Source organism: Alligator mississippiensis, chromosome 1 (genome assembly GCF_030867095.1).
Source record: "Alligator mississippiensis isolate rAllMis1 chromosome 1, rAllMis1, whole genome shotgun sequence".
Classification (NCBI taxonomy): Eukaryota; Metazoa; Chordata; order Crocodylia; family Alligatoridae; genus Alligator; species Alligator mississippiensis.
This window is the reverse complement of record NC_081824.1, coordinates 293,289,584-293,311,041: the sequence shown is the minus strand read 5'-3', so window position 1 is coordinate 293,311,041 and position 21,458 is coordinate 293,289,584. Positions and strand designations below refer to the sequence as shown.

Below are 21,458 nucleotides of genomic sequence, written 5' to 3'. Positions count from 1 at the left end.
CAATAAACTCTGGCACATATTTCATTGGAATTTATTGCTCCTGGGTGCTACATTTACAAGTGCCCGGGACTACAACATGTGGAGCTGGGTCATTAGAATCACAGAAAATTAGGGTTGGAAAGGAGCTCAGGAAATAATCTAGTGCAACCCTTTGCTCAGAGCAGGACCATCCCCAACTAGATCATCCCATCTAGTTGGATCTTAGAGGGTTTTAAGTGTCAGAGCAGCCCCAGCTGGCAGGGGACCCAGGGAGGGTCAACCTGCCAGCCTTGGGCTACTCCAACCTGACTCAGTGTGTTGCGGAGGGGCTGCAGAGGGTTCCTTATTGTGGGGCTAGCTGGCAGGCATCCCTTGTACTGAAGCACCCTCATACCCCAGCCAGCTACATCAGAGTTTATTGGTTTCAAGTGGCCTAACAAGGCCGCATGTGTAAATGTGAGGCACTGCACAGCTAATTAGTCTACTCTGCAGCAAACGTCTCATGCACCCTGTTTTTCAAAATCTAGGCTACAATTGGAATGCACATAATCAGGGGACAAGCACTGAAATAAGCACAAGCCATCATTCAATTTACTTATGAATTTGTGTATTTTCTAGTCAAATTTGTAATGCATATGAAAAGAGTATATAGGTTTTTTGGTTTTATATATACTTTTTTTACTTGAAAATACAGTGCAGAAGCTAGTAACATTTGTTGCATTTGTTGCTCAGCTATCAACCCCCAGAACCTAAGTATGGTATTACAAAACTGGTTAAGCGTTTTTGCTAAAGATGACGAATTTACAATTTAAGTATTTTAACACCATTTAAAAAAGACAGTGACATAAAATGTACATCAGAACTGTACATGTTTGGGATTAAACAGGGTACATGAAGTATTTACCTGAAAACTGGAAAGATACCATCATACGTAAAACTTGTAAAAGTAGAGTCTGTTTGATACAAGCAAGGTTGGCGCTTTCTCAGATTGAAATCTCTTCTGGACACCTCCTATTATTTTAACTTTACTTGATGGCAACCTAGCATGCACCAATAGATTGCTTTAAGAGATGCTCAAATCCTATAAAAAATGTGCAAAAGCATCAGAGAGAGACTTTGGTGACCATAAGGCTAAAATTAGTTTCATCTCCCACCATAAGCAACTGTAGGTTGTACATGATCTCTGATGCTCCCTACCAAAAGAAAGCAACTACTGGGGCTGTAGCCAGTTCAGAGTCCATGGATTTCTGATGACCAACTCTTCTAGGGCCAAGAGAGTATATTTTCATCGGTACTGGCCATTTTGCATGTTCTGGAGTTCAACTAGGAAGAAGGAAGAGGTATGCTTCTTTCTTAGGCCCTTCCTTCCATATTGTTTTTCAAAACTAACAAGAATCAAAGGACTAAAAGAAGTGAGACCCCAGTTCCCTACTTCTCCTCCTGATAATGGGGCCAGAAGCTCTCCCTCTTTAAATACCAATACCAAATGTTACTGCATAGTAACAACCTGTGCTTCTCTCCCCTTCCTGGAAAACCTCCATTGACCTTATATATAGGTCTCTGAAACAGAGAACTGGATGTTTTAGAAGACAGAGTTAGTTCCACATAGAAGGAAACCTTTTTCCTTGATAAACCAGTCTGCTGTGCAGCCAAGAGCTGACCTATGGCTTTGCAAGATTTATGGAGGCCATAGATGATACAGACAAAGACAAATACCAAGTTTGGCAATAGCTCTGAAATAAAACAGAAATAGGAGGCAGCAATAGTGACAGTTTATACATGACAAACAGGTTACACTCTTAGTATTTTAGCATATCACCAGCCTGAAAAATTGCAGTAATTGTGTGACCTGGACCATTACTTTAATTTTATTAAAAGTGTGCATTTGAATCCAATGTCTTTAATACAGCAAGCATAACACACACACATGTATGCTATAACAATATTATAGCATTATCTGTTCACTTATCAGCATTATCAGTAGTCTGGCCCCAGCGCTCTTTCCTCTGCAGGGCAGGGGTTCGGACTCGATGACCTGCTGAGGTCCCTTCCGACCCTAACATCTATGAATCTAATTGTGTGCCAGTTTGTATATACATAGATAAGCACATAAGCATGTGTGCTTATATCATGTACATACTCAAAAACTGGCACACAAGTGACCAGATGATGCCATATAGTTTTCATGAAAGAAGGATTGGCCAGTGACAGAACTTGAAGTTATGCTGCACAACTCTTTTTTCTTTATCTTGGTCCATTCCCATCCAAATCTTGGAAGAAATGAAAAGCAGAGTGGTCTTTTCTTCCATTACTTCATTCTCTTTGCAACATTCAAGTAGGCAAACTCAATTTCTTGATCTGCAGGACAAGTATTTGTGAATTCATCTCTAGCAAATGCATTGTTCAAATATCTCCAGACGCCTGTCATTTCAGGTGGAAACTCAAAATTTCTGTATTTTTTTGCCACAACCTTAAAAAGAGGGGAAAAAGAGAGATTAGATTGCTAGAGACATGATGCAAAACATAATGCATGTAATCAATAGAGTCTCTTCCAGTAAAGCATCCCAAATTGATTGCTAAAACAGAAAAATGGAAAAAAGGCAACGTACAGGAAGAAAGTAACAGATAGGAGGGGAGGTCGATTCATTAGAGTTTGCCAGTATGGCTATTCCATAAGTTCCATACCCCACTGACCTTTCTCCCTCCACCTCCCATACACACTTACTCTGTCAAGATGCAGCTTACACCAGAAAAATAGTTCTCGGAAGTTCAGCCTGAACCAGCTTCCTTAGAATAAGCTATACCGATGCACTTGTATGAAGATTTTTATGAGCATGCCCAGGGCAGTCAGGCATGTGATTGTATCTTGGGGGGGGGGGGGGGGGGCGGTTGTTTAAATAGACATTCTGAACTAACAAAATGTTTGTGTAGCCCACACCTCAGAGAGACTATCATGTCAACTCAAAATGTGAGCTCCAGATGGAAAGGTTTTGTAGCACCAGTGGCTGATGTTTTTCATAGCTGTCTAAGGAAATTGCCCCCCAGGTCCTACTAATCTCTAACTGCCCCCCCAAATTCTAGAACTGGATTTGAAAAGCCTGTTCTAACTAAACAGAAATGTCCAAATGAGTGTCTGGTCAACATTTTAATACAAACAGCTTATTTTTTGAGGTCCACAATTTGTGACAATTCTTTCTTAACTTCAGGAAATTTTAAATTTTATAAATTATTTTCCCTTATCTAGAAGAAATCCATAAGGCAAGGGCTTCAAAAGTGCATTAGTCCACTGATTTACCCACTTGATTCATCTGCATCTTCCTCTCACCAAAGATTTGTCTGGTGACGTGAAAGCACAGCTTCCACAACCCTAACCTGGCTGTGATCCTAAGCAGTTTCAGAAGAGTGGTAGTCCAGTGCCTAGGGGGTGTACTAAAACCTGGCAAATTCAAAATTCCAGCTTCAGATTTAGGAGGAAATGATAAGAAGGGACTGGGGGTAGGAAAAAAACATAACATGCAAAAGGAGCTCCATATAGCATTTGGCTGGAGTAGTCTCCAGCTCAAATAAGAAAGCAGATGTAGGAATGTATTTAAGCCCCCAAACTGTCATTATGTGTATGGCTGTATGAGAAACACCTGTCATTTTACAGATTTCATTTTTGATTAATCTGTGCACTGTGGATTTGGATTTATCTATATACGAACCTAGTTTGTGTCCTATGCTGACAACCTGCACAAATTGTATATTTGAAATGCTCAGACTTTTGCAATGGCCCATATAAGTAATTAGATGTGTTACTGACATAATCTTCAACTTGAGTCTCCTAACCGTCGCAATGAAATGAACTGTGTTAAGTTGAAGATCAGTTATCAAACTATACTGTTGCTACATTTAGGTAGCAGTCATGGGTCTACTATGGTATATTATATTATAAAGATATGGCATTTTTCTGTCATTGTTTACTTGCCACTGTGAAATAATAACAACAGTGATGCACTGCATAGAAAAGACATGCCAAACCTTAATGATATGAAGCTTTGGTAAGAGGTTGCAGTCTGCTAAGGTGAGTTCATCTCCATCCAGGAATTTCCTACTAGAAACAGTAACGTTGTCAGTGCTATAGGCATCAATTTCATCAGGCAATGGAGTATTTAAATAGTTATCCAGCTTCTTTAAAGCCTTAAGCAAGGATTTTTCCAAATCTAGGTTCAGAGGGAAAAAAAATTATAGGAAACTGAGCTGGAATCATTGTAAACCTAAACAAACAAAAACCCAAGAGATGAAAGATTTCCAAATACTGGTGCCCCTCATACTAAGGTCCTCCCACATCAGTCCTTATGTCAGGTTTTCTCATAAAAATGTTATCATCTTCTATTTCAAACCCTTCCCTAAAGCCTACATTTCGTAAAATGGCTGCAAGTTGTGTCCATCTGACTTTGGTTAGTGGGTGAGTTGTATCTTCTGTTTTTCCTCTAAGCTGTTGGGTTTTAATTTACTTCATTCTCTCAAACCATCCAAATAAGGTTTAAGTGTTTCTGCTTCCAGTTATACACCGCCCTTTCTTGGTAGATAAAACATACTATTCAAGATTTACCAGTGTAACTATAGTGGGAAATCTGCGTACTGTAGACAACTGGATAGATTTTGATGCTATACCTAACCCAACTCCACAACTGACACAGGCTATACCAACCCCTTCCCTCATCCTGTTTCTTTTATTCATATATATTCCAATTTCTGCCAATATAGCAAAAATCCCATCTTTAAACCAACAATTATACTAGCAAATTGTAAGTGTAGACCTGACTGTAGAGCTTTATGGAGGAAGATCTGTTTTCTGTAAGGACAACCTTCTTATGTGTCTAGTAACCAGTTATGACCATGTCCCTGAGAGTAAGCACAGAAACACCTCCTTGGGTACCAAGCATCCTGGAGAAACTGACTAAGACCTGTTTCTTCTGTGTTGAGGTGAAACTAAGGCTTTGTAATCATCCTTTGCAATCTTGCTTATTTACTAAGAGGATATTGAATTTGCATCCACCCTACTCCCCTAACAGAAAATCAGGAAGCTCCTGAATATTGGCAATAACATTAGGGGCTCTTCAGGTTTTGTACGTTCTGGATGATGGGTGGAAGGCTGTGCACTGGCTCTAAATAGAATGACACGAGAAGAGTGGTCCTTGGGGAGGGCCAGACTATCAAAACCTTGTTCATACAGAGTTATCTGTTGATTTCATAGACATTAGGGCTGGAAGAGATCTCATAAGATCGGGTCCCACCCTCTTGCCCAAGGGGCAGGAAGTCGGCTAGGATCAAAGGATCCCAGCAAGATAAGCATCCAAATGTTTCTTAAAAGTGTCCAGAGTAGGTGCTTGCAGTTGAGGAAGAGAAGCTGTGAATTAAGGATGTGGCACAGCATCCTTACAAACTGAGAGCGCCGAATTCCAAGCCTTACTTGGCTTCCTATTTCACTTGTTTGCTTCAGCTTTATGAAGACCTATAGGAAGATGATTTTACAGGCAGTGAATTTTAATTGGCTCACAAGCAGATGGATTCCTGTCATATCCAAACATGGAGGTAGATTAGGAATTTTTTTAGGTATGTTGTAGAGATGCATGCCAGAATTGCTGTCTCAGTATAGATCTTAATTATATAATCAAGCCATATGCACAGGCATAAATTCCTACATTTTGGGAGAAATCCAATTCCTTCCAACACTTCCTTGAAAGATCTTACTTGTGCAGTACTATTGCTTTAATTTTTTTCAACTATTTCAGAAGTTGAAATAGTTTTACTAGACCAAAACTGAGTATTCTATATATTAAAAATGTATGTTGGAGTGTTTCATTCTTAGATTTACAATACTTAGGGCTCTTATACATGTGCAGGAAGCCTGCTCCAATGTGCTGGAAATCCAGCAGGTCAGAGCAGACTCAATTAATTGAGTCTGCTGGAGTGCATAAACTAATGTACATTGAACGCACTTTAGTTAAAGTGCCTCCGCTACCATTTTTCAATGTAGGGATGCTGATGCATGTGATGCTGAAGTCTGCTGGAGCACAGTTATTACCATGCTCCAGCAGACTTGAATCAAGTCTGTTCTGATGTACTGTTATTGCAGTGCATCAGAGCAGCCTTGCTGCCTGTGTATAGGCTCTGTAAAATTATAAAAGATGCAGCACTTGCTCTTTGTATTCCATGTTGAGGCCTGCTTCTGAAAATGTATGTGCATGTGAGTAGTATCACTATAATCAGTGGGAGTAACTCTTTCACATAATAACATGTTTATGGATTGGCATCTTTAATACTGTTCAGGCAAAACCCTGTGAGTGGGGTTCTAGAAGAGTTAGCTGACCAAGGCAAGTAAATAATCATTGCAATTTTTTTTACCATAGTATGCAGGTGCTATATTTTCTCTTGACTAAGTTAATTTCTAGATTTGGAGTCTGCAGCAAGTATGTCCCAGAAACCCACAGATGTGTTTGATTTTAAACTGAGCCCTTGGGACAAAATGCAAAACCACCACTTAACATTACAGTCATAGCTCTGGTTTGGTTTGTTTGTTTGTTTGTTTGTTTTGTTGGGTTGTTTGTTTTTTTTTTGTAGTAATCACCAAAAACGATGGAAGGATTGTAAGTATGTACTTTCATTAGCATCTTTCCTTGGGTTCTTTATGAATGCAGAGAATTTGGCAAACACATCATTTCCTGCAGAATTAGATTCAGGGTGCTTTGGTGCAAGCTTGGGGTACCTGAGGAATTAAAAATATGAGAATATTATACAACTACCAGTTGCTTTTACCACATTCAGTTTCAATGTACTTTATCTGAATATCTGTATGACTAACTATACATTTGATAGGAAACATCACCTAACTTGAAAACCATTTTTGTAATATTTGTTTTGTACTGCCACTAACTTTTATTACTGATAAGGCTTTTCTTAACCACCCATCAATAATAAACGTATTAGAACTTGGGGGAAAGAGGAAAATCTCAAACTGTCAGTAAACAAGGAGAAATACAGTATCAGGTACCTAATGGTATGCAGCCCCCTCTTTATTGGACCCACTAAATCTGTGTAAAGTTTACCCCTTGAGTAATAATGTCATGGCATAATAAAAAAATTGTGGATAGAATCAATTGAGCACAGTTGCATAGGCCTGATCCCAATGCCTTAACCAGGAATCTCTCATTTATTGACTTCAGTAGATCTAGTATCTTTGGGTTGAGTTTATATCTTATTAATAAAATTCTGCAGAGTGTACTTTTTTTAGATTCCTTTTTTTAAAAGAATATTGATCATGAAATGGATTACTACATAATGTAAACTTCCACATAGTGGACAATACAGTCTAATAATATCTGACATCCTTTTAACTAGGAGCAGATGCAGAGAACAGCATTCTCAGCTGGTGTTAACCTTCAGAGCTCCATTGCATTTAATAGATCTTTTTCCTTTCACACTAGCTGAGGACCTGTCCCAGAGTATATAAGGAGGGAAACAATTATTGGGAACACTAAAAATTTTATACAGGAAGTACAATACCTTGTGTGTGTTCCTGTAATTCCACACACTGTTACTTTTGTATGCAAGCAACATGTTGTAAAGTATTAAGAATCTCAGAGGAACAGGTTCACTATGCAGTGCTAGAACATGATTCTGCTTCCAGGGAAGTCCAGAGTAGTGGTTCCCAAACTTTTTCTTATTGCATACCCCTTCCAGATTTACCAGCTGCACACGTACCCCTACCAGCATACAGTTTATATTTTAACCTCTTAAATGCCGATGACTTTTAAAATGAAAATTAAATCCACCACTACACAATTTCTCCTGTGTACCCCCCAGAGATGTCTTGTGTACCTCCTCAGGGGTATGTGTACCACAGAGTGGGAACCCCTGGTCAAGAGCAAAGCTCTGAGTTCAGCTGGACCCCAACCATAACCCAGTATTTAAGATTTTATTTCTAAGGCATGAAAATAATCAAGGACCTGATCCTGCTTCCACTGAAATCAACAAGCTTCTCAGAAAGTAGCATAAAGGCCCGCAAACGCATGAGCACACATTCATTTAACAGTACAATACCGTGGCGGTGCTAACTTTTCTTCTAAGAACTCCTCAATTTTATTGACATCAGTTTTCACTTCACCATCAAAAGTCATAAAGGGAGGGTTTGTTCCTGGTGCTAAGTTCTGTAAATCTGCAGGCTTTCTAAAACATGCAAATAAGATCTGTTAGTAACAATATGAACTATACTTTAAATAACTGCTCTTAATGGTAGTTATCTATCCCGGTTTGAGTCTAGTTTACTAGGATTATTTAAAATTAGTAAAATGGCTTAAACTTATTCTTAACAAATTCCTTCTTTCCAATTTTAAATTGTGGTGCAAGTGCTAGGGTGATCATTTTAAAAAAATAGCGGTACGAGTATGAATTAGTTTAATATTTCTACAATATTTTAAATATCTTGGTCTAGACACTCCACTCAGTTATCTCTATGGTGTACCATGCTGGTTCTACTACATCATTCCTGATTTACGCCCACATAGACGAAAGCAGAATCTACACCACGAGCAGCCATAAAAATACGAAGTAGCAGTATATTTGTCAACATGTTTCGACCTTACTGTGAGATGCATTCATTAAAGTTACATTGAAAATGCTAGACTGATGTGGCAGGGCACTGTTTGTGCCTGCCACGTTAAGGGCTGAGCCAAGCAGCCAGCAGGTGCTTGATTGTGCCAGCCATTTATATCTCTGGCCGCCCATATAAACAGGGCAGTTTGCTGCTGGCAGGCCAGGCAGAAACACTGCCTGGCTGCAAGGCTGTATGCAGCATCTTGGAGGTAAGAGCAGGAGCTTAAGGGATGGTTTGGAGGCTCTTGGTCCTGGGCATGACCTAAAACTGCACCCTGCTGGAGATGGGTGGCCAGGTGGGGCTCCTGATGGTGTGGGAGCCCCCAGGAAATACCAGGCCAGTTACCACCTCGATGAAAGGCAGGTTAGAGCACCTTAACCCCTAGCCCCCACAACACTGTGGGTACAAGGGGGCCAGGCATGGCTATGGTCACCTGAGCCCCCGCTGAGGAGGGAAGCCCTGTGGCCCCAGTGAGGGGGCAGAGATGAGAAGCCTCACTGGGGGGGGAACCAGAGGGCTGGGAGCTGTCTGTGTATAGAGAGTTGCCCCAGGAGGGACCAGGGCAATCTTGGACCCAGTCAGGTAATTGGCTGACCACTGCTCTGGTGAGTGTCGCAGGAAAGGCCCAAAATATGGTACATCTGCCACCCAAGGTATGAGCTAGATAAAGCCTATGGCCGAAGGGGCCCGCTCCAGGAGAAAGCAAGGCAGTATAAGTTGTCAATGTGTGAAACAGACCCTGTGAGAGAGGGTGGAGTGTGACAGGCCCTAGTGAGAGGAGGGCAGTATGAATGTGTGTGTGTCTAAGGCCTGACAACGAGGCCTAAGCTTGGTCTGACTGTAGGCCCAGAGCATTGGGTCATCCGGATGCCATCTGCAAGGCATGGGCTGTGGTGTAGGGGAGGAACAGAGCTGCAGATGGTTCCCCCTGGCATAAAGGCAAGAATGGGCAGCCTCCTGCCTAATTAACATTATAATTATGCATCATCAAGCCATGTCAGGAAAGGAGGCAGGCAGTTGGCCCAGAAACAGGTGGGTGGGCCAATGACAGACTGGCCCCAAGAAAGCCCTCTGTTACAACTGAAAATAACAGATGAGAGGATATAGAAAACCAAAATTAAACAATATGCTGTATTGTAATCTTACCTTTTCAAGTCTACTGTTGTAACATTAAATATAACACCTTTTAGCCACAGAATCATAAAGAGACGCTGAGAAAATGGGCAATTTCCAATGCTCTCCCCATCGCTACCAGCCTATAATGAAAAACAAACAAAAGTGTTTCTAAACATTACTTTTAGAATGGCAAATTTAGTAACCTGGTGTTATACTAAAGGATGCAATTAATAACTGGTATTAGGTGCAATAGGCCGCAGTATTCTTTTTACTCCGTGTTTGTTAAAGCTTTCCCCAACAGATACATTTGTGTCCTAATGTTATGTTTGAACAATATTTTCTAAATGTGTTTAAACATGTAACTTATTTGTTTTTGAACATGTAGCTAGTGAGCAACACTGAAAACAACCTGTTCAAAGTTAGACTCCTTTTCACCTATTCATGTTAAGGCAATTCTTTCCAAACAAACAAATACAACACTTCTCAAGCATGTATATGTTGTACATTCATAGGTTTATGAATATGGGAAATATCAACACAGAAAGATGTAGCAAAACAAATTTCAGCAGGAATTAAGATGCAATGCAAAAAGCATGAATTCATTAAGTGGTTTAGAGAGAGAAAAGAAAAAAAATAAATGCAGCTTGGACAAGGAGGAACAGCTGTCCAAAAGTTGACATGTGACCTATTTTTGTTGCGTTCATGCTGAGTGCTGCCCCTCTGACATTTGCTGTGTGTAACCTTAGGATCATAGGAAAGTGGGGCCAGAAGAGACTGCATGAGGTCAACTACTCCAGCTCCCCAGTTAAAGGCAAGATCACCCCAATTTAATCCAGTCCAGTTAAATGACTGTCTAACCTGCTTTTGAAAACTTCCAAGGATGGAGATTCCACAGTTTACCTAAGTAATGTTTCAATGTTTGACCATCCTCATAATCAGAAAGTTCCTCTTAATCGCCAACCTAAATCTTCTCAGCTGCAGCTTGATGCCATTGCTCCTAGTTCTGCCCCTATGGCCACCGAGAAAAACCTGTCTCCATCCTCTCTGCAATTCTGGTATCAGAAGACTATTATAAAATCTCCCCCCCAGTCTTCTCTTCTGCAGTCTAAATAACCCGAGTTCTTTCAGTCTTTCCTCACAAGTCTTGCTTACCAGCCCTCTAAAACCTTTGTCATTTTGTACAGGACTCTTTCCAAACTGTTCACATCCTTCTTGAAGTCTGGGGGGGCTGAAACCAGGCAAAGTGCTTCAGATGAGGCCATATCAGTACTGACTAGACCAGAAGCATCATTTCCCTTGATTTGTAACACTCCTATTTAATACAATCCAGTAAGCTGTTGAGGCTCTTCCACAAGCCCCTCAAAGCCCTGAGGCCGCTGCAGGAGCAGCAAGTCCGGGGTTATTTTCAGTTTTTTGTTTGTTTTTTTTTTTCTTAAAGGGCCAGAGCTGAGGGGGGGTGGGGGCTCATGGCAGAGCCCCCCATGCAGCAGGGGGCAGCAGGGATCATCCCCTGCTTAGGGCTTTTTTTTAAAGCTCTGGGAGCTGAGGTGGGCAGGGCAGCAGTCAAGGGGCTGGGGGAGCGGGCAGGGGATGGGGCCTGGCAGGGGTCCCCTCCCCACTCCTCCAGCTCCCCCTCCCCCTACTTACCAGCTCCAAGTCTGGCTCCAGCTCCCTGTTGCAGCCACCTGTTGAAGATTCGGAGAGCTTTGAATCTGTTCAGACCTTTTAACTGGTCCCAATTTGATTCGGCCACGAAATCAGATCGAATCTTCTCCGAATTGAATCGGTACCTAAAGCTTCACACAGTCCTAATGATACAACCAGTTCTATAGTCATCTTGCAGTACTTCTGTCTCATCTGTATTTTCCTTAACTGCTTAATGAGGATGGTGTGGGAGTAGACTAAAGTCAAAGTGTATCACATCTGGTTGACACATTTCTCCCCGTCCACAGAGCCTATCACCTTTATCATAGAAGAAAATTAAGTTGGTCAGGCATGGCTTGTTCTTGGTGAATTCATGCTGGCTGTTCTTGATCACTAGGGATCCTGGCTTTCAATTTGATTTAAAAAAAAAAAATCCCCAATTTTCAAGTTAAAAAAGTAACCCAAAATCCAAATTTTTTTTTCTGTGACTTAAAATGAAATACCACTAATATAGATAGGTCTGTATATTAGCAGTATTTCATTTTAAGCATAGAAAAATGTGGATTTTGGGTTACCTTTTTTTTTAATCGGAGAAAACCAGGATCCCTGTTGATCACTTTTTTTTTTCCTCTCTAGGTGTCTCCCAGTAGATTTTATCCATGATCTTGCCAGGTATAGAAGTTAGGCTGACTGGTCTGTAGTTCCCTGGATTCTCTTCCTTCTCTTTTAAACATGGGCCCATGTATTTGCCCTTTTCCGGTCATCCAGGACCTCACCTGAACTACACAAGCTCACAAAGAGGATCTTTAATGGCTCTGAGATTACTGCAGCCACTTTCTTCAGTACCCTGCATTCCTTCTGGCCATACTGACTTGAAAGTATCTAGGTTCTCTAAGTAATCCCTAACCAGGGAATAGTCTTCTACTATTCTAAGCTGTTTATCTCCTTCCCTATCTTCATAGCCAACTACACTCATCATCTGGTGTAGCTGCTCCTATTTGTAAAAACTGAAGTAAAACGGCCATTGAATACTTCAGCCTTCTCTGAATCATCTATAACTAGATTGCTTTCTGAGTTCCTTACAGGACCAATAGTTTCTCTGGTCTTCCTCTTGCTTTTCACATGCTTCCAAAATCCTTTTCTACTTTTCTGCTATATCTCAAATTGTGCCTTGGGTATGTAGGAAGAAAATTAGGAAAGCCATGTGATGGTCTTCTCTAGTACTATGACCAAGCCTCCACTTTTTTTATAGGATTTTTTTTATTTTTTTGAGTTGCAACTCATGGAAGAATGTGCGGTCTACCCAGGCTTGTCTCCTGTTGCATTTCTCATTTTTCCATCATACTGGGATAGCTTTTGTTCCGGTGTCCTTAGCAGGGCCTCCTCAAAATATAGCCAGCTGTTCTGGAGTCCTTTTTGCCCTTGGACTCTCCTTCCAGGAGATTCTACCTATCACATACCCGAGTTTAAGTCTCTTTTCTGAAGTCCAGTATCCTTATTCTGCTGCTCTCCTCCCTTCCTCCTCTTAGGATCTTGAACTCTATCACTTCATGGTCACCAACACCCAAGTTACTTCTGCCTTCACATTCTCAACCAATTCATCCCTGTTTGTGATGAGTAAATCAAGAAGAGTTTCCCCTCATCTTTATCAAAAAGTTAGCCAAGTTGCACTCTGTTTCCAACTTTACTCAATTATATCCAACCACTTCTTTGGTAATGGGCATAACCTGCTAATAGCAAACAGTGAAATATTGCAGATAAATCTGATTCAGCTAAACTGGTACAAATACCTATGTAGCTGTTACTAGGCTTAAATAGTTTCTTAAGTTTTAACCTAACTGGTGAACCAAAATAGCAAATAGTCACCACTATTGATTTTACATAAACCAGTAGAATCTGGGTGCATCAAACAGGGCTAAATTCTCAACTAGAAAAGGATCTAGTGACTTTAGAAAAGATAGGAGTTTAAAATGCAAATGTCAAAGTGAAACTAGGTTAATTGGATTAAATATGAAAAACAGAAACACTAGAACTAATGAACAATATTGTAGAAAGCAGTTCAGAGGCTTGATTTGTCATGCTCTTATGAGTCTTAAGCTTAAAATTTTGCTCTTAAGTGCATAGGTAGTGATAAGGCTAGTACAACTGCTTTTTTTAACCAGTATATTACTGTGTGTAACTCTTCCTTTGAGTGACACAGATATAAAGACCAAAACAACTTGTGTGTAGTGATGGCACAACTTATTTTTAACTCTTTCTGGACTGTATCAGAATTGATCTTGAAGTAAACCATCCCCCTTTTAAAAAGTTAAATTTTTTGAAAAATCTCACCTTCACAAAGAGCTCAATGTCTGGGAACAAGCATTCATTCTCCAGAAAGTAATCTTCTGCCATGTGGAGTGTGAAGAATAAGCAAGTACCAACTCTTGTACAGCCTTTTAAATGCTATTGATTTCTATATCTAACTGAAGGATTTTCCTCTAGTGACTTTTTCTTTCTTGCTTTGTGACAACTACTGGCTCTCTCAGCAACAAGTGAAAGCACAAACCATTGTTTTCCTTGGTTTATATGCCATCAGGGAACAAAACTAGAAATAAAGGGTTTGGAACTCTGTATTACACAAGATAGCTGACTTGTAGGTGGCAAGTATGAAAGCTACTATTGTTAGTTCACTACCACTCGGAGCGCTGCTCTGTAGCATCACAGTTTATAACAAGCATGCATTTGACTGGAAACTACTTTGCATTTTATTAGAATGAGCTGACTGATGCCAATAGAAAATGTAAACATATCATGTTGCCTCATACCAAGTGATGTGAAAATGTCGGTATCCACTATATGTGGGTTTTACAAAAACAACGTGGTTGTCAAAGACTTTATTATGCTTCTTTGCTGGGCTGCATCACTGAATTATGTATTGGATTATCAGCATACTGCCACTGAGAACTGTTTGGAAGCATTTGTTAAATAAGATGTGGCTACCATATCACAAAACTATACCTCATTATGAAATGTTGTTTTCAGGATCTGCATGAAGAGGCATGTTACTGTATAATATAGTTAAGGTGCTCTATACTGTGAATGTATGTCTCCTGCTCTCACTCTCACCAGTTCGCAGACTGTCAGTTCTTTCTGGTGACCAGTCTACCAAAACATTTGGGTAAAATGATGGATAGAAGCTCTGAAAGTTAGGGTGAGCCTGTGCAAACAAAAAAACTGGAGTACATGTATTGAAAGAAGATGGGTTGGATATCCCTATTAATGCAGTGCAAAGTATAAGCACAGTGGACAGGTCACTTATTTCTTCTATTTAGATGGGATAGGGTGGTGCAAAACTAGTATGTTTGTCTGCACATGTAAAAGTCTTTTTTACCTCGGGGGTGGGGGGTAAGGAACTGTGCTAGACTTAATCCGCTTTGTACCTGACGAAATCTTACAATGAAAATGCACTCTTAAGTTAGGGATGTCTTTAGTGTTTTACAGACAGTTCTGAAAAGTAATGAATCAAGTCATTTAAACTTATCAAAACCAATTGTGCACTTACGGCAAAGGGAATTTGATCATGGCAATTAAAATAAATGGCTAAGCCTTAAGGAAATTGGAGACCTGTCTCCTGAAAAGTGAAATGCATACCTATTGTGGTCAAACAGTCAGATGCTCGCTTTGTATTCTTTGTGGGGTTTATAGCAATACGTAGCATTTGGAGAACTTTACAGATTGTTTAAGCACTTGACAGTCACCATGGAATGAACTTCTTTCTGTAACCCAGCATCAGCTTCCCCTGGACATTCAAGTTAGAAGCCTTGTTCCCTCTAACTTTTACTGCTGAAGTGGAGGAAATAAAGCCAGCCAAGCTGTCAGCTTTTGTTTCGTCTCCATTGCCCTGGTGACGGTAAATTGCAGGGAGTCAGAAGCAGCAGCCTCAGTCCTGCTCCTCTGTGTAAATTTCCATAAGGTGGAGTCAGAGATCCAGCTGAAGACAGACACATTACCATGACAAATGCAGAACTGAAGTAGACAATGACTCCATCGATTTGTTATTAGACTGGAATAACACTGTGTTTAGTAGACTATTTGTCATTTATTTGCTTACAAATCGAGAACTTCTGGAGACACCTTGATGGCTTGCAGAGATGTGCAAATATCTTAACGATTAAAAAGTTTTATACATTGGCAATACACAGCTCATGTTTAAGAAAATAAACTCTTCATAGAAAAACTACTGCAAAGTTGATTGCTTCCCTCCCTTTTTTTTTTCTTTTCTTGTATGGTTTTCAAAATGCTGTTGATTTTAAATGTTGAGAAACAAGCAAATAGTAGAGGGAAGCTTAACATAATTAATAATGTATTAACAAAGAATTATGCGACAAGCAAAAGTAATGTACATGGTTTTTAAAAATCACTTTAAGAAGCAGTCCTGTATGTTATCAGGTTCCTCCAGTTTCAACTGCAGTCCAAAAGTTTGTGCTCACCCTTGCGATGCCCTTTTTTCAATATTAATACGAGATGAACATTGGGGTAACACCATCAACACAGTCTTAATCTACATAGTTTTAGGAAAAATATATAAATATTCTAGTAAAGCATAGCTTTAGGTTAGTTCAGCAGTGCTGCTTCCTGTACTTGGGGGGGTTGGGGGGGAGCAGGGAAGGAGAACAAGGAAATCCATTTTTGCTTGAAGTAGGAATAGGTTACCTGATGTCTTGCCATTTCCCTCAAAGACACAAGATTTTTAGTAAGCTAATGGTGACCAGATCTAACACTTTTCTGTGTGAATCCCTTGCAAAATAGTGGCATCACACTTATGTTGCACGATCTTTTTCTGGGCTCTTGTTCAGGAGGCTCCACAAATGAGATCTAGAGCCAAGGGCTCCAAATTCAGAACTATACTAGGGCAGTCTTTCAGGCATTCATATTTATACCATCGATTTGCCCTTGGGTTAGTGAAGGCCAGTATATCACCAGCACCATTCTCAGTTGTTTAAAAGCCTTCCTGCCCTACCCCACCACTTGGGAGTGCCCAACTTCCTGGATGGAGGGGATCACACCTCATGACCAGGGGTGCTGTGATAGCCAGGGTACATCTGACTGCAGATACCAGTACCCTAGTTCCAGGTCTGCAGCAATAACTCCTAACAATAGCAAAGCTGAAGGAAGGTGACAGCAAGCAATGGAAGCCAGCAGCAGCACTAGGAGTTACTGATGTTCAACTATGGCAAGAGGGGGAACAAGGGAACTGAGGTATAAGGCCCAGATTCTATTCTTTTCCTATCATTTTAACAGCTTGTGACCCTGATGCAGAACTTGATTTGTGTGTGTTTTAGAACTATGCTAAGCTCATATTCAGGCTCCTTTTTAAAGCATAGGATGAGAAGGTTGATGGAAAAACCTTCTGATGACTCTAATTTGCCTTTATGTATTAAGAAACATTATGTGCACCCTCACGGTAGCTTGTTAGATACCAGAGTGGTGGATGCCACTGAAAAAGCTGTAACAGATACCATGGTCTTCCAAGATGGCATAGCAATTACTGAGCCATAAAGATGGAAACAATTAAGTAAGACATCTCAACTTTTGGGCCATTCACAGGGTGGGGTTTAACCTTCAGTTTAAGGATGAGTTGCTAGATGACAATTAGATTGCATCTTCTGTAATTTTTTTCTGCTTATGTAACAATAACGCGTTCTCCAGCTAACATTGTACAACCTACCTCTTATTGTGCACCGATCCCATGGGGCATTTATACACATACTTTTCTGTCCTATGTTGCACCAGAGATCTGTTGCTTCCAAGCAGACTTGATTATTCTGAGCTGAGGTGAACTGCACTATGCTGTGTGCAGTTGTATAAGCAGCAAAATGCATGTCAGCATGCAGAAAATGGTGGCAGTGCACTTTTGAACTAAAGCACCTCTGATGTGTTTTAGCTCAAAAGTCCACCACCACCATTTTCTCAGCACTAACGTGCATTTCACCACTTACACAACTGTAAGCGTTGCAGTGCTGCGTGCTTTTCAAAGCACCCAGAGCTGCAGCATTTGCACATGTAAAAATGCCCTTAGTCTTGTGAGCAGGTTAATGCAAATACTAATACATCAACAGCACAGTTCATAGTCCAGTTTGTCAGGCCTGGTTCTGCATCCTACACAATCACTTATTATATGTGCTAGTAAAAAGTGGGTGGAAAATTGTACCAAATTGGGTAACATTCAGACCCTTGACAGAGAGGGGAGTTAATAAGTTCTGTGTTCAGCACCTGCTGATTCCATCAACACCACACATGGCTTAACAAGATGGCTTAACTGCCCTTAGAAGGGAGCTTGCAGACCCCTGACTTCAACCATCTGAATAAAGACTAGCTTCCCTAATAAGATGAAATTACAAAGTAGGAATCTATGTCCAATACTGTGTCCAGAGAAGCCTGTTTAGAGTCTGCACGTGGCCAGTAACAAGACCTTTATACACAGGCATCCAACTTCTACCTTACCCAAAGTGCTATCCAACTGCCAGAAATCAAATATAGTTTCCCAATATTCTAATTAAGGACAGTGTGGCCTGCTTTCCTTCAGTATCCAAACATCCACACACAGCTCGGCTTACAGAACAACTAAAACAAGGACCACTATAGATAGCTTTCACCAAGCTGGTATTGCATAAGTTGCTGACCCAAAAAAAAAGCTCTACTATGCAGCACACCCTACAGGATCTTATTCAGATAATTTCTGATGTGCTTGTACAAAATCAGTGTTGAGACAACTAATAAATACTCTGAATGCCGTAAATTCATTGCATAATGATAAGGTTTTACTTGGCTATTACAGAAATTCCTAGTTATTATAGTTGTTTATAATCATTATTTTTAGTCTGCCAATAGGGTCTCCTCTTTATGGGTGAAAAAAGTATGCATCTTCCAGTCACATTAGCTCAATTCCCTTAGCGCAAAGTGACTGAAGTCTGAACACAAATGTTTTAGCATAGGTAAAACACTGCCTGTTAAAATGGCTTTGCCTGAATTAGCATGCATTTTGACCCACTTTGTTATGGTAAATCCATGGAGCTAACCCAACTGAAAAATGCACCCTATTCACCCAGAAGTGGACCCAAGATTTTTACAAATGTGGGTGCAAGAGCTGCAGGATGGCTGCACCCCAACCTTCTTGTCCACTCTGCCCCTCCCATGCCATGGGAGCAGCAGTCAGGGACTTCTTTTTTTTTTTTTAAGTCCCCAGAGAAGGTAAGAATTCCACCCCCCTCCCTTCCCTGCTCCGATCCCTCCCCTCCCCTTCTCCCCTCCAGCACTGTCACTGTCCTGGGGGGAAGGAAGGGGGTGTCTCTGGAGCTGCTCAGCCCAAGGAAGTGGCAGTGGTGACAGATGACAGGGTCCCCTGCCCACACCTGCACCCGGGCTGACATTGAGGGAATGCCTGGGGGAACCTGTGTGCCTACTGCCATTCCCCTGGGCAAAATCTAGGCCCCACGCATCCCAGCTGGAGCAGGGGAAGAGCTCCCCTTGCCCCAGCAACAGCAGCAGCAATAGCACACCAGAGATGGGAAAGAAAGGGATGTGCCTCTAAGCATGGTGGGGAAAGGAGGGGGTGGAATTCTTAACTTTTTGGGGGACTTAAGGTCCCTGGCAGTTGCTGCTTCCATGTGGTCAGAAAGTGGGGTGTGGCCACAGCACTGCACTCCATCTGTATCCACCCCTGCATTTATCCATCTAGAGAGACTGTTACAGTGGACACACTTAAATGTGACATTTGACTATTCATAAATCACTGCTGGTGGAAATAGCAACTGGTGCTGTTTTGTTACCCTCTGCCATAAACAAGGCAACTCCTTTTATTGCCCTGAGCAGCAAGGGGTGATTGTGCTTCCTTAACTACATGCAGGCAACCTCTGAAGAGAACCCGTACAGATGTAGCTTAGCTAAGGCACAGCTTGGTTACAAAAGCAACCAGACATATATGCCAGGGAACAAATACATCTGCTCCTCTCATACTTGGGCTCAGCACCTACAATACCAATCATGCACAATTCAGGAGTCGGGACCAAAAAAAATCATGAGATATTAAAGAACAATGTTGCACTTTTAGAAAACAGTATCAGATAATTTTGTAGATTAGCTTCCTGTTGGAGGAGAAAAAAGTTATGAGAAATATCTTCTCAATTAAACTGATTTGTTTTACATTTGTGTATGCAAATCCTTGAACAGAGGTGGTCAAAAACAGCATGTAGGAAGTTCTTCTTTGTCAAGAAATACAGTCAGAATACCAATGTCAAGTCCCCAGGAGCAACTGTGCCCAAAGAACTGACTGCAGTAAGAGATTAAGGTAGAAAGCAAACTTTTCTGTACATACATTTGTGGAAGACCCTCTTCTGGTGATATAGACCATAACAATTGCAACAACAAAAAAAGTTGGGAACTTTTTTTACCACCCGTTTTTTGAGTCTTTCATGATAACTTTTGCCCTCCCCCTCCAACCCTGACACCTTTTTAATGAAAGTAACTAGCTATGATACCAATATCATTATGACTGTAGGAGCAAGGGCCTTGAAAATATCAAATATTAAGCCTTGTAGCAAAATAACAAAACTTAACACTGCTGCTGGGGCAGCCTTTTAAAATAATCACACACATGCACACTTTGTTGTGGTCCTACACAAGAACAAACTCAATCACAGTGGCTAACTATCCAGCAATGGCCGAGACGCATCATCCTCATGTGTTATACTAGGGTGATCAACCTGCAGCAGTCATGCCACAAGTGACATGGGGAGCCTCTGTGCATGGCATGCGATAGACCAGGGAGGAGCAAGAAACACAGGGGCAGATATGGCATGGAACATGAAGCAAAGCACATCACGCAAGGGGCACAGGGCAGAAAGCAGAGCAACAAATCAAGCAGGGAAAAGGAAGTAGAGCAGCACTCAGGGAGGGTGTGGGGTTAGTCTATGGCATGCCTGCCAGAAAGTAACTGCTGCTGCTTTTGGAAAACATGACTGTGATACCTTGCTAGGACACAATACAGTGATGATAGGATCAAAAAGAAAAAGCCCACCTGCTGACCTGCAACTGCTGTGAGACAGTTTGTGTAGGAATTGATTGAGTAGTGAGTAAAGAAGAATGCCTGTAACTTTCCCTGCAGAGTTGTACAATGTTCTATTACTGGAAATAGTACTAAGTGTGCGCACACAGCTTAATTTTCTTTTGGGACCTGGGGGCAGAATTTCACCTGAGTAAAATGAATGAGTACTTTGTTGTGAATTTCATCCTATGTCTGATCCTGGCAATACTGCTTGAGCCCTGAAATGATGGAGTATAATTTCACAAATTTTGTTCAACTGTGAGCTGGTCAGCAAACATGGAAAAAACAAGTTTAAAATCATAAAAACAGCTATCACTTAATAACCATATAAATGCTGACAGAAAAGCAGGCAGTGCTGAAAGATGGCTCTTACTCGCAACTGGTGTGACATAAGCCTGAGTCCTGTCAGAGAGGTTGAGATAATTCAAGAGGCTAAGCATAAAAACTGTTCTACTTAGATAAATTATTCTAGCCACTATCTTGAACTGGCATTTACATTTTAATTATGATGGAGTCAAGTGGTAAGTAAGCCTCTCCTAGTAATGTCAGGGCTTAATGAGTTCATTAATCAAACATTTATGAGGCCTATTGCTGCAGACAAGAAAAATGTTAAAGCCTACATAAAAGCTTTCATTCAGTCCTCTAAAAACAGTAATCTGTATGATGTGACAGTATCATCTGATTATTGTTATTTGTAATCATGAGCCACTGCTTAATGGGATTATTACCCTCCACACCACTATTTTTTCATTAATTACTTACTGTGCCACTCTCTGAGTATTGCTGTTGTTCCTGGGCCCTTCATAAAGATGAAAGAGAAGATTTTTTTTTTTCCACCCACCCCTCTTGTGATTGAACTTACAGAGCTGGGCACAACTTCAAATGAACTTGATTTTACTAGGTAATATGCTTGTTCTAAGGCACAAAACAGTGAATGACCTTGGGGAAATTTCTTCTGTACATGCGCCTCAGATTCCTCATCTGTGAGGAGGGGAG

At 40.9% G+C, this 21,458-nt stretch overlaps 1 protein-coding gene and 1 long non-coding RNA gene across 3 annotated transcripts in view; one reads left to right on the top strand and one right to left on the bottom strand.

Moving 5' to 3' along the window:
- Positions 1–21,458, top strand: part of LOC132247727 (uncharacterized) — a 28,120-nt gene that overhangs the window by 1,604 nt on the left and 5,058 nt on the right. The window lies entirely within an intron of this gene.
- Positions 565–21,458, bottom strand: part of CLIC6 (chloride intracellular channel 6) — a 47,637-nt gene continuing 26,743 nt past the window's right edge. The window contains exons 1-6 of one of the 2 annotated variants that reach the window (XM_019476025.2): positions 13,709–14,102; positions 9,764–9,873; positions 8,065–8,190; positions 6,624–6,730; positions 4,000–4,181; positions 565–2,449 (exon numbers count right to left, since the gene is read on the bottom strand). In XM_019476025.2, coding sequence (XP_019331570.1) covers positions 2,288–2,449; positions 4,000–4,181; positions 6,624–6,730; positions 8,065–8,190; positions 9,764–9,873; positions 13,709–13,771 — 750 coding nt within the window. In that variant the 5' untranslated portion in view covers positions 13,772–14,102 and the 3' untranslated portion in view covers positions 565–2,287. Of the gene's footprint in view, positions 2,450–3,999; positions 4,182–6,623; positions 6,731–8,064; positions 8,191–9,763; positions 9,874–13,708; positions 14,103–21,458 lie in introns of those variants that run through there. The other variant, XM_006278423.3, reaches the window with a different exon arrangement.